Source organism: Paramormyrops kingsleyae, chromosome 2, assembly GCF_048594095.1.
Source record: "Paramormyrops kingsleyae isolate MSU_618 chromosome 2, PKINGS_0.4, whole genome shotgun sequence".
NCBI classification, from domain to species: Eukaryota; Metazoa; Chordata; class Actinopteri; order Osteoglossiformes; family Mormyridae; genus Paramormyrops; species Paramormyrops kingsleyae.
Genome location: NC_132798.1, coordinates 44056117 through 44071548, shown reverse-complemented (window position 1 = coordinate 44071548; position 15432 = coordinate 44056117). Strand labels below are relative to the sequence as shown.

General features: G+C 41.5%; 1 protein-coding gene and 1 long non-coding RNA gene across 2 annotated transcripts; both read right to left on the bottom strand.

The window, feature by feature from the left end:
• Positions 1-1977: 1977 nt before the first annotated feature.
• LOC140587730 (uncharacterized) lies at positions 1978-3276 on the bottom strand. Its single transcript, XR_011989407.1, has 4 exons — positions 2775-3276; positions 2488-2617; positions 2164-2325; positions 1978-2047 (listed from the first exon to the last, which is right to left on the bottom strand). It is a non-coding gene; the product is annotated as an uncharacterized lncRNA (long non-coding RNA).
• Positions 3277-9061: 5785 nt separating this feature from the next.
• LOC140587760 (uncharacterized) lies at positions 9062-15342 on the bottom strand. Its single transcript, XM_072709287.1, has 4 exons — positions 14656-15342; positions 14255-14296; positions 9765-12431; positions 9062-9091 (listed from the first exon to the last, which is right to left on the bottom strand). Exons 3-4 carry the CDS (start codon positions 12429-12431, stop codon positions 9062-9064), a joined length of 2697 nt encoding a protein of 898 aa, XP_072565388.1. The 5' UTR covers positions 14255-14296; positions 14656-15342.
• Positions 15343-15432: the final 90 nt, after the last annotated feature.

Here is a 15432-nt window from a genome sequence, read left to right as displayed (position 1 = left end):
CCCTCTTTGCATTAGCATTTCTCATCGGTTATGTCGATTCTTTTATGTCGCTGAACCCTAATATCTCGAGCCCGAAAGAGGGCCAAAATCGCCACTTAACATCGGTTATCTCGATCCCTGTGACTAATCGCCGGCTTTTTAAAATGTATCTCACGTGCTAAACAGCGCGTACTCAAATCCCATTCGCATGGTAATTTGCTGAACAACGCAGCGGTTAAACGCGATCTAGGTAAATCCCCATCAAAACCAAAGCCAAGCATATCCGCATGCGGCAATGACAACGAAGATGAAGAAGATGCGGACGAAGATTTGGAACAAATTCCCTCTGCCAGTGAGGTGATAAAAATGCTACAAAAAATCGACGGTATGGTTCTTTTGCAGGGGATGAAACTGTTTTAGACAGCATAAGTAATATCGAAGCATTTATTTTCAAGTAGACTGTCAAAGGCAAAAAGCAACAAAGCATTTTAGACTTTGTAAAGAAACCATATTAATTGCGTGTACGATACTTTTCAGAGCTGTCAGAGCGAAATTACTTGTGAATTTGATTTTGACACTGGTTTGCTTTTTGTGACAACGAACTACACCCCACAGGTTTTTATGTGATTTTGTGAGCGATCTTTGTGTTTGCAATGTTGGATGATATAATTAAAGGCTTCTATCGAGAATCGACGGTGGTTTATATTATATACTGGTAAATGTCTGCTTTTGGTTGGTGCACATATGCCTTTTGTTGTTAGCCAACATGTATGTACATTTATATAACATGCCGATCGCGTCAGCAAACAAATCGCGGCAACGCTGTTGTGTAAAAAAACACCAAAAACCAGTGCATGTACATTCTCATTTATTAACGCACATAAATAAATTTCAAGCATATGTCAACATGGTATATTGCCCCCATATTGGTTTTCTGTTATCTCGATCATCGGTTATCTCGACGCTTTTTGGCAACCACCTAGGCCGGCAACATAACCGGGTTCAACTGCACTTTTTGTATGCGTATTTTCTTCACTGCCTGTTTCACCTATACGCTAATTAAAATTTATTCTGACATTTACATGTGTATTTAACATGCTTAAGAATGATGACTGTATTAATGATTATAATATTTATTATTATTCATTAGAGACATAATATAAAACACATTATACACATTGTAAAATTGCAATTGACTACATTTGTCTTAACCAAACATTTAGGTTTGTGTCATTGTTTGAGGAGGCTGAAAAAGTACATTGAGGCCACAATAGTTGAGCCAGCACAATTGACATAATATTTCGCATATGATGTGTATGCCATTCTTACATACACAGTGTACAAAGACCACAAAGTGTGATAGTAGCACTCATACTGTATATATATACTACACAACTCCCTACATGGCAATATTCTTTTGAATATACAATTTGGTGTAAGTCAACACAGGCATCACAAACAAAGCTGGATCGTTATTTTGACATCAATTTAACCATGGCATCATGACTGTAAATTACATGACATATTATGTACTACAGAACTGTCACAACACATCATTAATGTTTTGTTATTGCAGAGTAAAAGTGAAAATAACTCAATAAATACTACAAGAAAAATTGTGAGACATTATAGCAATAAACATCCACAAGCAGCAGCACATTTCACTCAAAGTACCTTTGCTGTCAGACTATAGTGTGTGGAGATGATTTCTGGTGCATTTCACTTCAGGCATCTGTGTGTAGTTCATACTGTCTGTGTCCAGTCTCTGAGTCCTTTAGAGAACGCTTTGGTTGTCGACAACATGGGCGCAGGGAAACTTGATGTGGTGAGTACGGTGTCACTGATATGAAGATAAGGCACTGGAAAAGAGAGTAAAACCAGAAAGCTGCATGTCAGCCAATCAGACACTTGCAGTTGTAAAGTGAAACTACTTCACAGACAAAATAATCCATCAAAGAGGCAAACTCACCAGGCCAGCCCATCTCATTGTTCCAACGTACCAGGCAGTGTGATGTGTTAACGAAAGTTGATGTGGTGGGCATGGGGTCAGTGTCATCAACAGCAGGCGCTGGAAAAGATTAAAAGATTAAAAGCATGAACTGGCATGTAAGTTAGACAAACACTGACAGAGTAAAACTAGAACTACACCAAAGAGGAAGAAATGTCTGAAAAAGGCAAACTCACAAGGTCAGCGCCTGCTCCTCTGGCTATGCAGCATTCAGTGTGATGTGTCACACTCCCAATGTACAGCTGTATGACGGAGGATGCAGTATAGCAGAGCTTCAACAGACAGATGTGTGTTGGCTTGATCATCAGGGAAGCACATGACAGTTGTGCCTTAGTAACCTGAGGTTATACATAGGAGAAGGCAGGTTAAAACATGGAATATAACAATGTAGTAGGGATTTCTGACAATACTTAGTTACCCAATTTATAAGCTCATACACTGCAAACTGGTATGTCTTAACTAGCATGCTCATGTTAAGTGAGAAACTGTCACTCACGTACCTTTGCTTTGCCCACCCAGTCATGGCACATCCACTGTGTCTAGATGAATGTCTCACACACACTGCCCAGCTTTCCCACTTAGATTTTAGGTCATCCACATGTATGACTGTTTAGTGTTACTTCATTTTAGCTGTTTCAAGAAACACACAAAACATACACATTACTCCAAAAATTACATCATATACATAATGCCATAATACAGTCAGTGTACATATGTCCATTTCCTTTTACAGTGTGAAAGTACACTCTACGACACTATACAGAGACATGTCAGTATATGGTCTTACCTTTGCCCATAGATGTCTGTGCCTCTTCACCCTCTCACCATTCTTTTCAATCAAAGCCTTGCTTTGTGAAATTCTGTGTCTTTTCAGCACGTTTTGTGGTACAAGACATTAGTTTGGTAGTGTCTACATCTGATGGTACTTCTTCATCTCCTTACATTTAATTCATTGTAATTATATATTCTACGTTACATAAGCAACTATACATTTACATTTTCCAAGTGTGTGGTGCTTTGTAAAGAGGTTCAGTGCACTGTACTGGCCCACAACACAAAATTTCTATATAGGCAACAATGCATTTAATAAATACTGAATTATATCACAGGACATCTAAAATTGTTTATTTTTTTGTGGAAAATTCATGACATTAACAAGTTTGGCATACTGCTGTTGTGAGGTACTTGACAGAGCACATTACCTCCCTTTTCAAAGACCACATTGCTTGCTCTGTCCTAAACTTCCCCTAGCCCCCACACCAACCCCCAGTGCCATGTGCCCCATCCTAGCCCCCTTATGCCTAGCCCTAGTGACCCTCCCGTAACCTTAGTCCTATGCCTAGTGGTAACCCAAGCAGCCCACCTCAGACTTATCCCCAGCAACAGGCCGCCATGTCCAGCTTTAGTACCCCCTGCCTCAGCCCCAGTGCCAGCTTCCTGAAGCCCAGCCGCAGCCCCCAAAAGCATGGTGCCAGCCCCAGGCCCAGCAGCAGCCCCCTCAAGGTCGACCCCAACCCCCAAAGCCCAACATCAGCCTCAGGCTAAATGCCAAGCCCTGGAACACCAGCTCCACTGCCAACCTCTGAGGCCTAGTTGCAGCCTTCTGAAGGCCAGCCCTAGTCCTAGCCCCCCACAGCCTACCGGCAACCCCAGTGGTAGCAGCTGACGGCCAGCCCCAGGCCTAACCCCCAAAGCTTGGCACCAGGCCAAGCCTCCCTGCCAATCCCCCCTAGTACAGCCATAGCCCCAGTCGCAGTGCCAGCCTCCCGAGGCTGACGCACCCCAGAAAACTATCACTGCAGCAAAAAATTTATGTTTCTTACTCATAATGTCTTTTATACAGTTTCTTACAGATAATGTGGCACTACACATTCATGATGGCTGAAATACATCTACATTGCTGAAATAAAAATTCTATTAGTCAAAATATTTTTCGCATACACATGATCAATCAAAGTGCCTTTCCCAGTGGTTGCTTCTTTGACAAGTTGAGCATACCCATGTTCTTCCATAAAATTAGCAATTGTACTTACTGTCAAATGATTTACTGCATGACAAATTTTTTCATATTTTTTTATACAGTTTCTTATACATGATGTAGCACTATACATTCATGATGGCTGAAATACGTCGGCATTACTGAAACAGAGATGCTGTTAGTCACAATGTCTTTCACATACACATGATCAATCAAAGTGCCTTTCCCAGTGGTTGCTTCTTTCACAAGTTGAGCATACCCATGTTCTTCCATAAAATTAGCAATTGTACTTACTGCCAAATGATTTACTGCATGACAAATTTTTTTTTTGTTTTTTTATACAGTTTCTTACAGATAATGTAGCACTACACATTCATGATGGCTGAAATACGTCGGCATTACTGAAACAGAGATGCTGTTAGTCACAATGTCTTTCACATACACATGATCAATCAAAGTGCCTTTCCCAGTGGTTGCTTCTTTCACAAGTTGAGCATACCCATGTTCTTCCATGAAATTAGCAATTGTACTTACTGCCAGAAGATTTTCATTGAAGTCGCCCATGATGATTTTCCCACCTTCCACACTGTCCAACTGAGTGATCAACTGCATCAGGTTCTTCTGAAAGATTGTTAGATTATACAAGGGTGGTCTGTATAGTACCAAGACTGTTGTTCTTAGTAGGCCCACACTGAACTGCACACACTCAATGTTGACACACTGCACATCAGTCACAGTACAGTTGGTATGTTCTTTATAATACAAACCCACACCACCATGTTGTTGCTTCTTCAGTTCAGCAGAGATAGCATCACTACCATCATATGCCTGATGTCTGGGCTTCCCATGGTATGAAAATCCAGGCAGCTGTACACCTTCTGTGTCTTCCTTTGAATTTAACCATGTCTCTGTCAAGCAGATGATATCAGCTTCCATATACCTTCTGTCTTGCTTTAGGTCATCCAGGTGACATGTAAGTCCTTCAACATTGTGCAGTAAAATCTTACATAATGATGGCACTTCCATGACGGGCTCAATAAATGCAGGCATGCTTTGCATTGCAGTCTCAATGTCTTGTTTTGCATATATAGCAGTCTCCTTAAAGTCTTCTATTATAAGGCCTTCCAGAGAAGTGACACGGCTTAATGCTACATATGCCTGTCCAGCTGCAAATATCTTCTTTAGTGATACAACAGCCTTATCTACTGTCAGACCTTGTACCTTGTGTACTGTACAAGCCCAAGCCAATTTCAATGGAAACTGCCGTCGTGTTCCACCACTGTTTGTCACTCTCTCCTCCTCTGCTTTGATTTGTGTAGCTTTGTCCAACCCTGCTTTTAGGCATGGCTTCTTTCCCCTGAGTGACTTTCCAGCTGCTTCGTTGTCAAATGTGATGTATATCTCTGATGGAAAATCCTCATCAGTATCAAAGCAGATGTCACTAACTGTACCAAATGCACCATTTACCAAGCCGTCTGAAACGTCAATATTTTTCAGAAGTATTACTCGTGCATTGACACCTACATGTAGTGATTCGGGGAGACATGTCTTCTGAACATTAGCATGATGTCCATGTTTCTTTTCCAGTCTGCCAGTTGCAGCAACCCTTTGAAAATCCTGAGCATGAATGATGACATGGTCTGAGCAGATCTTCCGCAGCATATGGTAGTTATGTTGATCAACTTCATCATTGGTTGCATAAATATGAAGACCAGTACTGTCTTGTCCTTCACCTGTCACACGTAGTTTCAGCATAGCAATGTCTTCCTCCAGCATTGCATCACCCCTTTTGCGTTTCCTTAGCCGATTCAGCAACTGTGCAAACTGCATGTCTTTCTGTCTCATAATTTCAGTCAGCTCCACCATAGCGAAATGATTCTGCCATAGATCAACAGCTTTACCCTCAGTATACAAAGCTTTCCCTTTCACAGGACAAAGCTGGTAGAAATCTCCAACAGCAATGATTGAGACATTTCCAAAAGCAGAATAATCTCCAATTTGTTTGATTTGTCTTAATCTGCCATGAATACATGCAAGCAGCTTGTGATCAACCATTGAAATTTCATCTATGATCAATATTTGCAGGTTTCCCAGTTCAGCTCTCAATGAATTTATTTTTTCATCTCCAAGTGGTTCATATGGCAGCTTTGCGTCCGTTGCAATATGGAAACAGGCGTGTATTGTTGCAGCTTTGATGTTGTAAGCACTAACCCCAGTTGGAGCAGTCAGTAACACGTGTGTCTCATCTGGATTTTGTGACAACTGACGCAAGATACGAGCTGCCTCATAATGTATTGCTTTGATCAAGACTGACTTGCCCACACCTCCAGGTCCAGATATGAATACATGAAATGGTTCTGGGTTTTCACCACGTGCCTTCTGTAAACACCAGTTTCGTATTTTGTAAAAAGTCTCAGACTGCTTGTTATTCAGTGAGCGAAGCAAAGCCAGTGCTTCCTGCCTGGACATACCACAAGGATTGTCATGCAACATATAGCGCCTCGGCCTTGGTAACAAATCTGGTATCTCATCACGTTGTTCTCTCATTTCTGGTGTAGTGTTGGATTTGCTAGCAAGACACTCTAGCCGTTCACGTTCAGTTTCCGGACAAATCTCTGCCCAGGCATCTTCCATTACACCATGCTGCTGTAAGTCTTCTTCAGCTTTGTCAATTGCATGTGATTCCTTTTCAAAACTTGACATGTTTGACTGCACAACCAGTTTTACTGAATGCAATTCATCATCAAAGAACTTGACACAACCAGTCTCATAGAATTCCTGGTAACTGCCAAAAGTAGAAGGTTTTAATTGTGCATCGAAATAATGTGGCAGAAAAAGTTGCAAAATGCTGTGGTAATATTTTTCTGGGTCCTTTGTGGGTGAAAAGCGAGCATACCGAACAACGGCTGCCTCTGTGCGTGTCCTTTTCTTCACAAATCCTAATTTTCTGTCCAACTGCACACTTCCAGGGCATGAGCTCTGAGACTTACATAGTATTCTGTACTCAGATGCAAATCTCGCCAGGCACATTACTGCAAACTCTTTTGTTTCTGGTCTGGCTTTATATCTATCAGTGATACTGTTCATCCAAATACCTTGTTCATCCTCATTCTCACACTCAGCTTTCTTCCGTATGATGTTCAATGGAAGGCTCATTTTTACCACATTTTCTCCGGTTGGGATAAACTGCACCTTTCGTGATCCCTCTTTCAACCTCATGTTAGTCAGACGATAAACACTTTCCTGGGCCGAAACTTCACGATTGTGCAGGAAAACACTGCCAAGTTGGCGAAGAGCTTCTTTTGCATCAAGGTTACCTTGCTGGGAGGCCTCTTTCTGAGCATTTGCCAGTAGCAGTCCCATCTCTCTCTCAGCTTTGGAAATGTAGGAAATGATGTACACAATACATGAATATGCATCAACCACAAACTGAATGTCCATGTTTGCATTCCAACAGCGTAAAAGGTCTCTGTTATATTGGTTGACCCACACTTCACATGGTCTCCTCTTAAGAACAATGGTAGTTTTCTTTGTGATTCTTGAGTACGCAGCCTGAAATATGTCCTGACTGATACCAATTGTACTAAATAAGGAATCAACAGAGTCATAGTTGGCCTCAGGGTTTAGTACAGCATCCTTCACTTTTTTCATGATAGCGTCTGCTACTTCTTTTTTCAGGGGCTGTCCGTCTGTCTCACCATCTCCAACTTTGCATGATGACACAAATGTTCTGTTGCTTGGAGGACGTGGGAAATTGAATCTACAAGTTTTCCCTTTTTTCTTGCATGTTTTTGAGTGCCTCTTACTATGTTGCTGTACACTACATACAATTTCATGCATTTCATCGTCACCCTCTGGCATTTCACATGTCACATATTGATCAATGAAAGCTGATACCTCATCTTCATCATCTTTGCCAACCTTAGGCGCATCTTCCACCCAAAACAAACAGTGAGTGTGAGGTGATCCTCGTTGCTGAAATTCTACTCTGTAGAAATAATCAACTATTTTGCCAATGGGTTGTGCTTCTGACATGATGACATCTTTTAGGAAGCAGTGGAATCGATAATCAAACATTCTGGCAGCTGTCACAGGATTGTTTTTCAACAGTGCACACCTTTCTGACCAGTCAAGCTCAGCACTTGATGCATCTATGCCATCTTGTTTGAAGATTGCTGTCATAAGTTCTCTCCAGCGTAAATCAGCAGAAGAAAATGAGCAAAACCATGTGGGAATACCAAGCTGTCTTACCATTGCAAACAGATCTTTCTGAACACTTTGCCAAAAAACAGGGGTGCCTCTGATTGGTCTTAGAAATTTATAACCTTCATCAAAATTGAACATCTTTTGTAGAGACTCCTTATTTGTCAAAGTTTCTGATGTGACAGGACACTTATCCCGTGCATCATAGCCCTTTCTCACAGCAATTGACACATTTGACACAACCTGCTGAAGCTCAGACAAATACTGCCCATAAAATATATAGTCCAAGTTTTTCCCAAAACGTCCATCTGCATTAAGAATTCTTGTATTTAAATACCTACACAGTGTCAGTTTTCCCTTCCTTCTGTCATGAAAAGTGCCTGTTCCTTTTGGGAAAAGGACTGGAAAACATTTAGCTTCATTTGACTCATCAGTTAGAAGCCTCACTGGGTTGTTTCCTTCTGCAGGTGCCATAGACATGATTCCATCAAAGTGTTGATCCAACACCTCTTGTGCTATGTCGACAGGTTGAAGACACGTATCCATGTGCATGCCATGTTGTTGTCTATCATGCAGAGTTTCATCCATCTCCTCATCCTCCATGTTATTTTCATTATGCTCTTCATCTGCATGTATGTCACTTACATCACCAGGCACTTCAGTTTTCTGCAGGGGATTAATCCAGTCATCATTGAACTGCACATTGCTATAAAATTTGTTATTCTCTGTAAGATACACCAAAGCCTTCTTTATTTTTTCTGGATGCACAAATTCATATTTGTAATGCCCTTTGTAAGTTAACTTCCGCTTCAACTTCACACGGATCATAAGGTCATCATTATTCACTCTTGGTAAAGATTCAGCTACATTCGAAATGCTTGACGGGACACAAGTCACAGGACCATGAACACCATTTTGTCCACCTTTTGGCAAAGACACAATTCTCATAAAAGGAATATGAATACCAATCAGATGTTGTTCCAGAGTATTTAGACACTGCAACTCAGGAGGAACTGGGTCTAGAGCTAGACAGTTTCCAACGCTCTCTGCTGGCATTTTCCCATCAAGAATCTTTCTATGACATGTGTGACAAATCCATAATGAACCTGTAGGGCCCAACAGACTGCTACAATCATCAGAACAAGTATCTATACATTTGTGTAAGTATGTGTCAGTTATGCACTGCATTGCCAGTAATGCAACTCCTTGTGATTTTTTTAGGTATTCATCTTTTCTGCATATCACAACTTGGTATTTAAACAACATTCGATGACAAACTGAGCAAATGTATACAGGGCCTGTATTTATTTTCTCTCCAAATTGTTCGATCACATACGCAATATCTGTTCTTTTATCCTTCTGCTTAGTTCGTTTCTCAACATTTCTCTTTTTTACTGCAGTAGCAAAATCGCTGTTTGTTTTGTATTTATCAACACTTAACTGCTTCGCACGTTGCTGGTGTTCAATGTCTGTGGCATATTTACTTACACTTGACTGCTTCGCACGTTGCTGGTGTTCAATGTCTGTGGCATATTTACTTACACTTGACTGCTTCGCACGTTGCTGGTGTTCAATGTCTGTGGCATATTTACTTACACTTGACTGCTTCACACGTTGCTGGTGTTCAACATTTGTGGCATATTTCCTAACACTTGACTGCTTCACACATTGCTGGTGTTCAACATTTGTGGCATATTTCCTAACACTCGACTGCTTCACACGTTGCTGGTGTTCAACGTCTGTCGCATACTTGCTCACACTCAACTGCTTTACACGTTGCTGGTGTCTATCATCTGTTGCATATTTGCTCACACTTGACTGCTGTACATATTTGCGGTGCCCCATATCTGTTGCATACTTACTTATACTTGACTGTTTAACATGTTCTCTGTACACTTCATCCTCACGGTAGCGCTTTATGCTTCTCTCAAGTTGTTCCTCCTTGTACACCATACTTACTTCATACCGTCTTTTTTCTCGTTCAAGTTTTCGTCGACTTGATGCCATTTCAGATGGTGTGTTATCGATTTCAGAGCATTGTGTTGCACAACCCTCAGTGTCATGCCCTTTCACACAAATTACAACCTCATAATGTGACTCATTACAATGTTTCAGGTATATACCTCTCTGATCAGAACCAATACATGTGGAGTACTTCAACCATTTGTTGTCAGAGTATGTGAAAATATCCACACCAAGCAGATCAGCGGCAGCTTGAATCTCTACCTCAGATGCCCAAGTACCAACATATTTCATCCGTGATGCAGTGACATACTCAGTGACAGAAGAGTGACCATCTCTAAGACAAGCAACATACCTGGATTCATTTCTTAGTATGTGAGCAACAATAGCACACCTAATTTTCCTGTGTTCTTTCTCATTTCCAGTAATAGCAAAAGCCAGAGATCTGAAAAAGCAGTTGCCATCACCAGTGATTGGCACCATTCTGCAAGGATCACCCATTGGAAACTCTGCATCCATGTTTACATGGCCATGATCAATGTACACCACACCAAGCTTACAGGAAAGCCTTCTTTGCTGCTGGATTGTCAAAGGACTGAACAGAAACTGCTCACTGCGTAGCTCACTGATAAAAACTACATCACCTTCATTGTTCACACGGACATCAACCTCAGGGTCTGTACCATGTGTCACATTTGGCCTTACCACACCATATTGGCTGTCTGACATTCTGGCAAACTGCTGGACTCTGGTCACTGAGGAGTTGTCGTCTGGATGGTCTGATATGTTGGTACGCTGGTTGACACTGGTGACTGAGGACTTACCGTCTGGATGGCCTGACATGCTGGTAAGCTGGTTGACGCTGGTGGCTGGGCAGTTGCCATCTGGATGCTGGTGCAGGATGCTTCGACTAGTCACACTCACAGCTGTAATCTCAAACTGTTCCCCTGTTGCATCTAAAGATAGTCCTAGGGTATCCACATGGTCTAGCAAAGAATCTATGGTAGAGTGGCACACCAATATACTTCTGCCTGATGCGTCGCTTGCTCCATCTCCTCGTCGGGAATGGGAGTCGATCACCACATACCATGACCCTTGCTTAATGATGGCACATGTATTTACTTTAAGAGTAAAAAGACACGCATCATACTGTGAGAATACTCTTCTTACCGCTGCATCAGCTGACATGAAAATGTCACCCATATCTCCATATTCACTGACACCAAACAAGCCAACAAACATGTCATCATGGTAGTTTATTTCATATTTATCACCATTCAATGTGTACTCTGTTGGTAGATCTCTAACTAACAGATACCCAGAAGCATCTCCAATTCTCCTAGCATCTCTGATGGTAGTGTAGAGGTCATCTCCTTTCAGCAGCACTTGATCAATGTCTGTGACTGACCAGGTTAAAACATTCTTTACCTTACACGTTACTATAGCAATCAAACTATTAGCAACACATTGCTTGTTACTGTTGACTCCAAATCGTGGGTGTCCTTGATGGAATGAGCCTCTCACTGCACGTGCCTGAGGAAAATGAGGAGATACACAGATAGTTACAGGGTTCACATGCTGTTGTTGATCCACGGTTGGGTAATAGTTTGGCACTGCCAGGGTATTTCTCAGTTCAAGTTCACTTTCAAGTTCTGTTTCAAGTTCTGTTTCAAGTTTTGTTTCAAGTTTTGTTTCAAGTTCGCATGCTGGTTCACATTCTGGTTCACTTTTGGGGTCAGTCCACTTTGCAGCCTTTCTTTTATGAGGGGGCTGCAGTACCTCGTCCGTCCTTGCCTTATCTTTATCAAGAAAAGGCATACAGAACTCGTCGACGGTCCTACAAATGGCACCCAGGGCGGGAACCCGGTGGTCATGGCTCGTCGGAAAAGTCACAGTCATCGCCGTTTTGGTATTCCGAGAGGGGGGGAACGGGTTAACCCCGTCATCAGTCATAGCCATGACGGACACAGGCCGCTGCTGTGCGGCCTGCTCAGGTTGTTGGTCGTGGCTCGTCAGGAAAGTCACAGTCATCGCCGTTTTGGTATTCCGAGAGGGGGGAAACGGGTTAACCCCGTCATCAGTCATAGCCACGACATGGACGGCAGCAGCAGCGGGGTCAGTCCGTTGGTTGTGGCTCGTCCGATTAGTCACAGTCATCGCCGTTTTGGTATTCCGAGAGGGGGGAAACGGGTTAACCCCGTCATCAGTCATAGCCACATCAAAACTATCAGGAGCTCGCTGCCGGTCCAACAGCCTCTTCTTCGCTGCTGCGGAACGCCGGGAAGCCTTTGTGCGAGGCATCTGCAGATGAACGGGGGGGGGGGGGGAGAAGCACACCTGCTTGCAACTGTACTTTGCACTGATGTTGTCACAAAGCCATCAAATGTGTATACATAGTGCACATCAATCAGGAGCAGTTCCACTAACAGCTTTCTCACCACTTACAGTAAGTCAGTGATGCAGCTGACTCAGCAACTGTCTGGAAGTTACACAACCTACAAACTGAATTTTAACCATTACACTCATTATCCTAAAATAAATATGCCTCATGACTTATGTTTTTTTTTTAATCAGACAAAACACTTACCTGTCACATCTGCATTACACACAAAAGTTTCACCTCAACACTAACTGACCCACGTTTGTGATATGTACACTGTGTGCAGAATTAGGCATGTACTTTATTTGTATCTTGTCGACCAATGTTTTCAGTCCAGATGAACCTAAAACAGAATGTTTAAAAATGGCAAAATGTTTGGTTTTTGATCTGAGTACTTTGTTTTGATAACAGGAAAACATACTTTCCTATGCAGAATGAAGCATGTTTATGATTACTGAAATGGGCCAGAAAAGCACCTTGCAGACAGAAGAAAATCAAAATATTAAAGTGCCAGTCGAAATAACCAAACCTGCTAAACATTCAAAACATAATTATTGTACAATTGATTGTTTTGTGGGCAACACACAAAGAGGATGGAAGCAGCATATAGCGAGGCAACAAAATAACTGCCAAAGTTATGTGTTCAATTAAAAAGAAGACTTTAGAATCAAATGCCACCACTTTTAACAACTGCAATCTGAACGCTCTGGAAGCACTTTGTAGTGTGTTACATGAAATCACTAGGATCAGAATTGCTGTAATATAAGCTCTACGCAATAAAGGTATGCAAGCTAAAAAGTCAAGAATGCACACAGACATGTCAAGAATGATTTTATAAAGGTTTTGTGAAAAAAATCAGATGAGGTGAGAGTGACTCTTGTAGCAGATGGATAGGTCCATGGATGGTCATCTTCTTCGAGCACCCACAGGGCAGTGGAGAAGTGATGGTGTGGGCTGCAGTTATCAGTGATGAACTTGTTGGCTCTTTCAGACTTCCAGGTGGTATAAAATTAACTACTGCCAATTTCTAGAGGAAATTTCAGCAGCTTTCAAAAATGTTATGACATGCATGCAGAACACTGCCCCTTCCTATGATATTCATGCACAACAGTGCCTGTCTCCTTGATATGCATGCAAGACAGTGCCCCTTCCCATGCATCAAAGTATTCCATAGATTAGACAAAAAAGGTCACTGACTTATGACCAGGCTGTCATCATCGCCTGACTCAACGCCCATTAAGAGCTACACAGCCCGAGTGAAGTATGAGATTTACCAAGCAAGCAGGACACTTCTCAGATCAGCATCTGGGACACGGTCCTAGCTGACGTGGCTAATATAAGACAGGATCAAAACAAAGACTTCGGTGGTTCAATGGCAAACAGGCTGATGATGGTCATTCAGAATAAAGGTGACGATACAGGACAATAAACTTGGTGACGTTCGTTGTTCCTTATATAGACTTCAGACAATTTCATTATTATTTCTGTTGATAGTTAAGTGAAAAAAATCCACTTAGTTTCTGATTGCTTGATAATTGTGCCCACAGAAGTGCTTTTCTTTTATTTTCCTTTGTGAAACTATAATGTAACATTTTCTCTAAGTACATTTACTTAGAGCAAAAGAAAAACTTCAGAATGTATAATTCTGCCCAACTGTTGGCAAGAAATATCTCCGGAAATATTACTTGCCTAATTCTGCACACAGTGTATGTCAGTGTATGTTGTCTAAGTACACAAAGCATACCGTATATCACTTTCTCCTCAAGGGTGGCAGTCCAGCACAACTCTGCAGAGAAAAGTGACACACAAGTTTCATTTCATAAACATTTGCCAACAGTCACCTTCATTGAAAACACCATGTAAAGTTGATATACCTTTCAATGTTATTCAACTTAAGAAAACCTCAAACACGATTGCTGATAGACATCACCCTAAAAATATTTACTTTTGATTCCTGTGATATCACAGCCCTTCAGTCTACAAAGACAACATGCATCAGTTAATGATTGACAGGTGCATTTGTACATACATTTCATTAGTATATGCAGCTGCATGATAAACTTCCCATAAACGTACAGACAGATTTTGCACTGTACCATTCTTAGTAGTGCAATGGCACAAAGACAATACTACATATATTCTTACCTCTTGCAACGCGAGCAGCAAAATCTAAAACACAAGCCTTGCTATAGCGGAGACCTGGAAGCGGTCACGTACGGCAGACAATCAGAACCGTAAAAACAAGTCCCCCTTTCGGCGAATGTCTACTGAGCGTAAAGAAAATGTCTGCCGCGAAAACAAAATGTCCGCCACAGAAAGGCGTCTTCGCCGCTATGCCGAATTAATGCTTTACCAGCTTATCCTTTTATAAAGTTAGTTGTTTAATCTAAATTAATATTCCACAGACTTAACTCTTAAAGCATATAGCAGCAAACCTTTAACATACAACTAAAAACACCTTCGGCTGACAATCACTTGTTGTAAACAATAACTACTAATCGAATTTTAATAACACAGAAGGATTTCAAACATCGCCAGGCTGTTTCAGAATACTTCGTTTTTGCTTAACTCGATAACATGTGTTATTGTAGGGAGTCCGGGCTAAATGTTAGTAGTTTCGGTTGCAAACCTACAATCGATTTGTACGACAGACACGCGTATTTAATAAATGCTTCCCAGCGATTATTAATTGCTTTTATAAAACCAAGACCGAACTGAGAATACTAAAAAAAAACCTTAGCACATCTTAAACCATCTAAAAACAGAAAACAGCAAATCGTCAACAAACAACAATTTAAACAACAATTAAAAAGATGTGTCGTCAGACAATATTACATATATTCTTACCTCTTGCAACGCTAGCAGCAAAATCAAAAAGACAAGCCTTGCTATGGCGGGGGGAAGCGGTCACGTACGGCAGCC

What these genes read in the sequence shown, in the direction of transcription:
- LOC140587760 (XM_072709287.1), bottom strand. Translation starts at nt 12,431, where the DNA reads ATGCCTCGCACAAAGGCTTCCCGGCGTTCCGCAGCAGCGAAGAAGAGG. An exon ending in AACGTGTGAAGCAGTCAAGT is followed by an intron (nt 9,092 to 9,764) that starts GTAAGTAAATAT and finishes CTTTGCCAAAAG; the next exon opens with GTGGACAAAATGGTGTTCAT.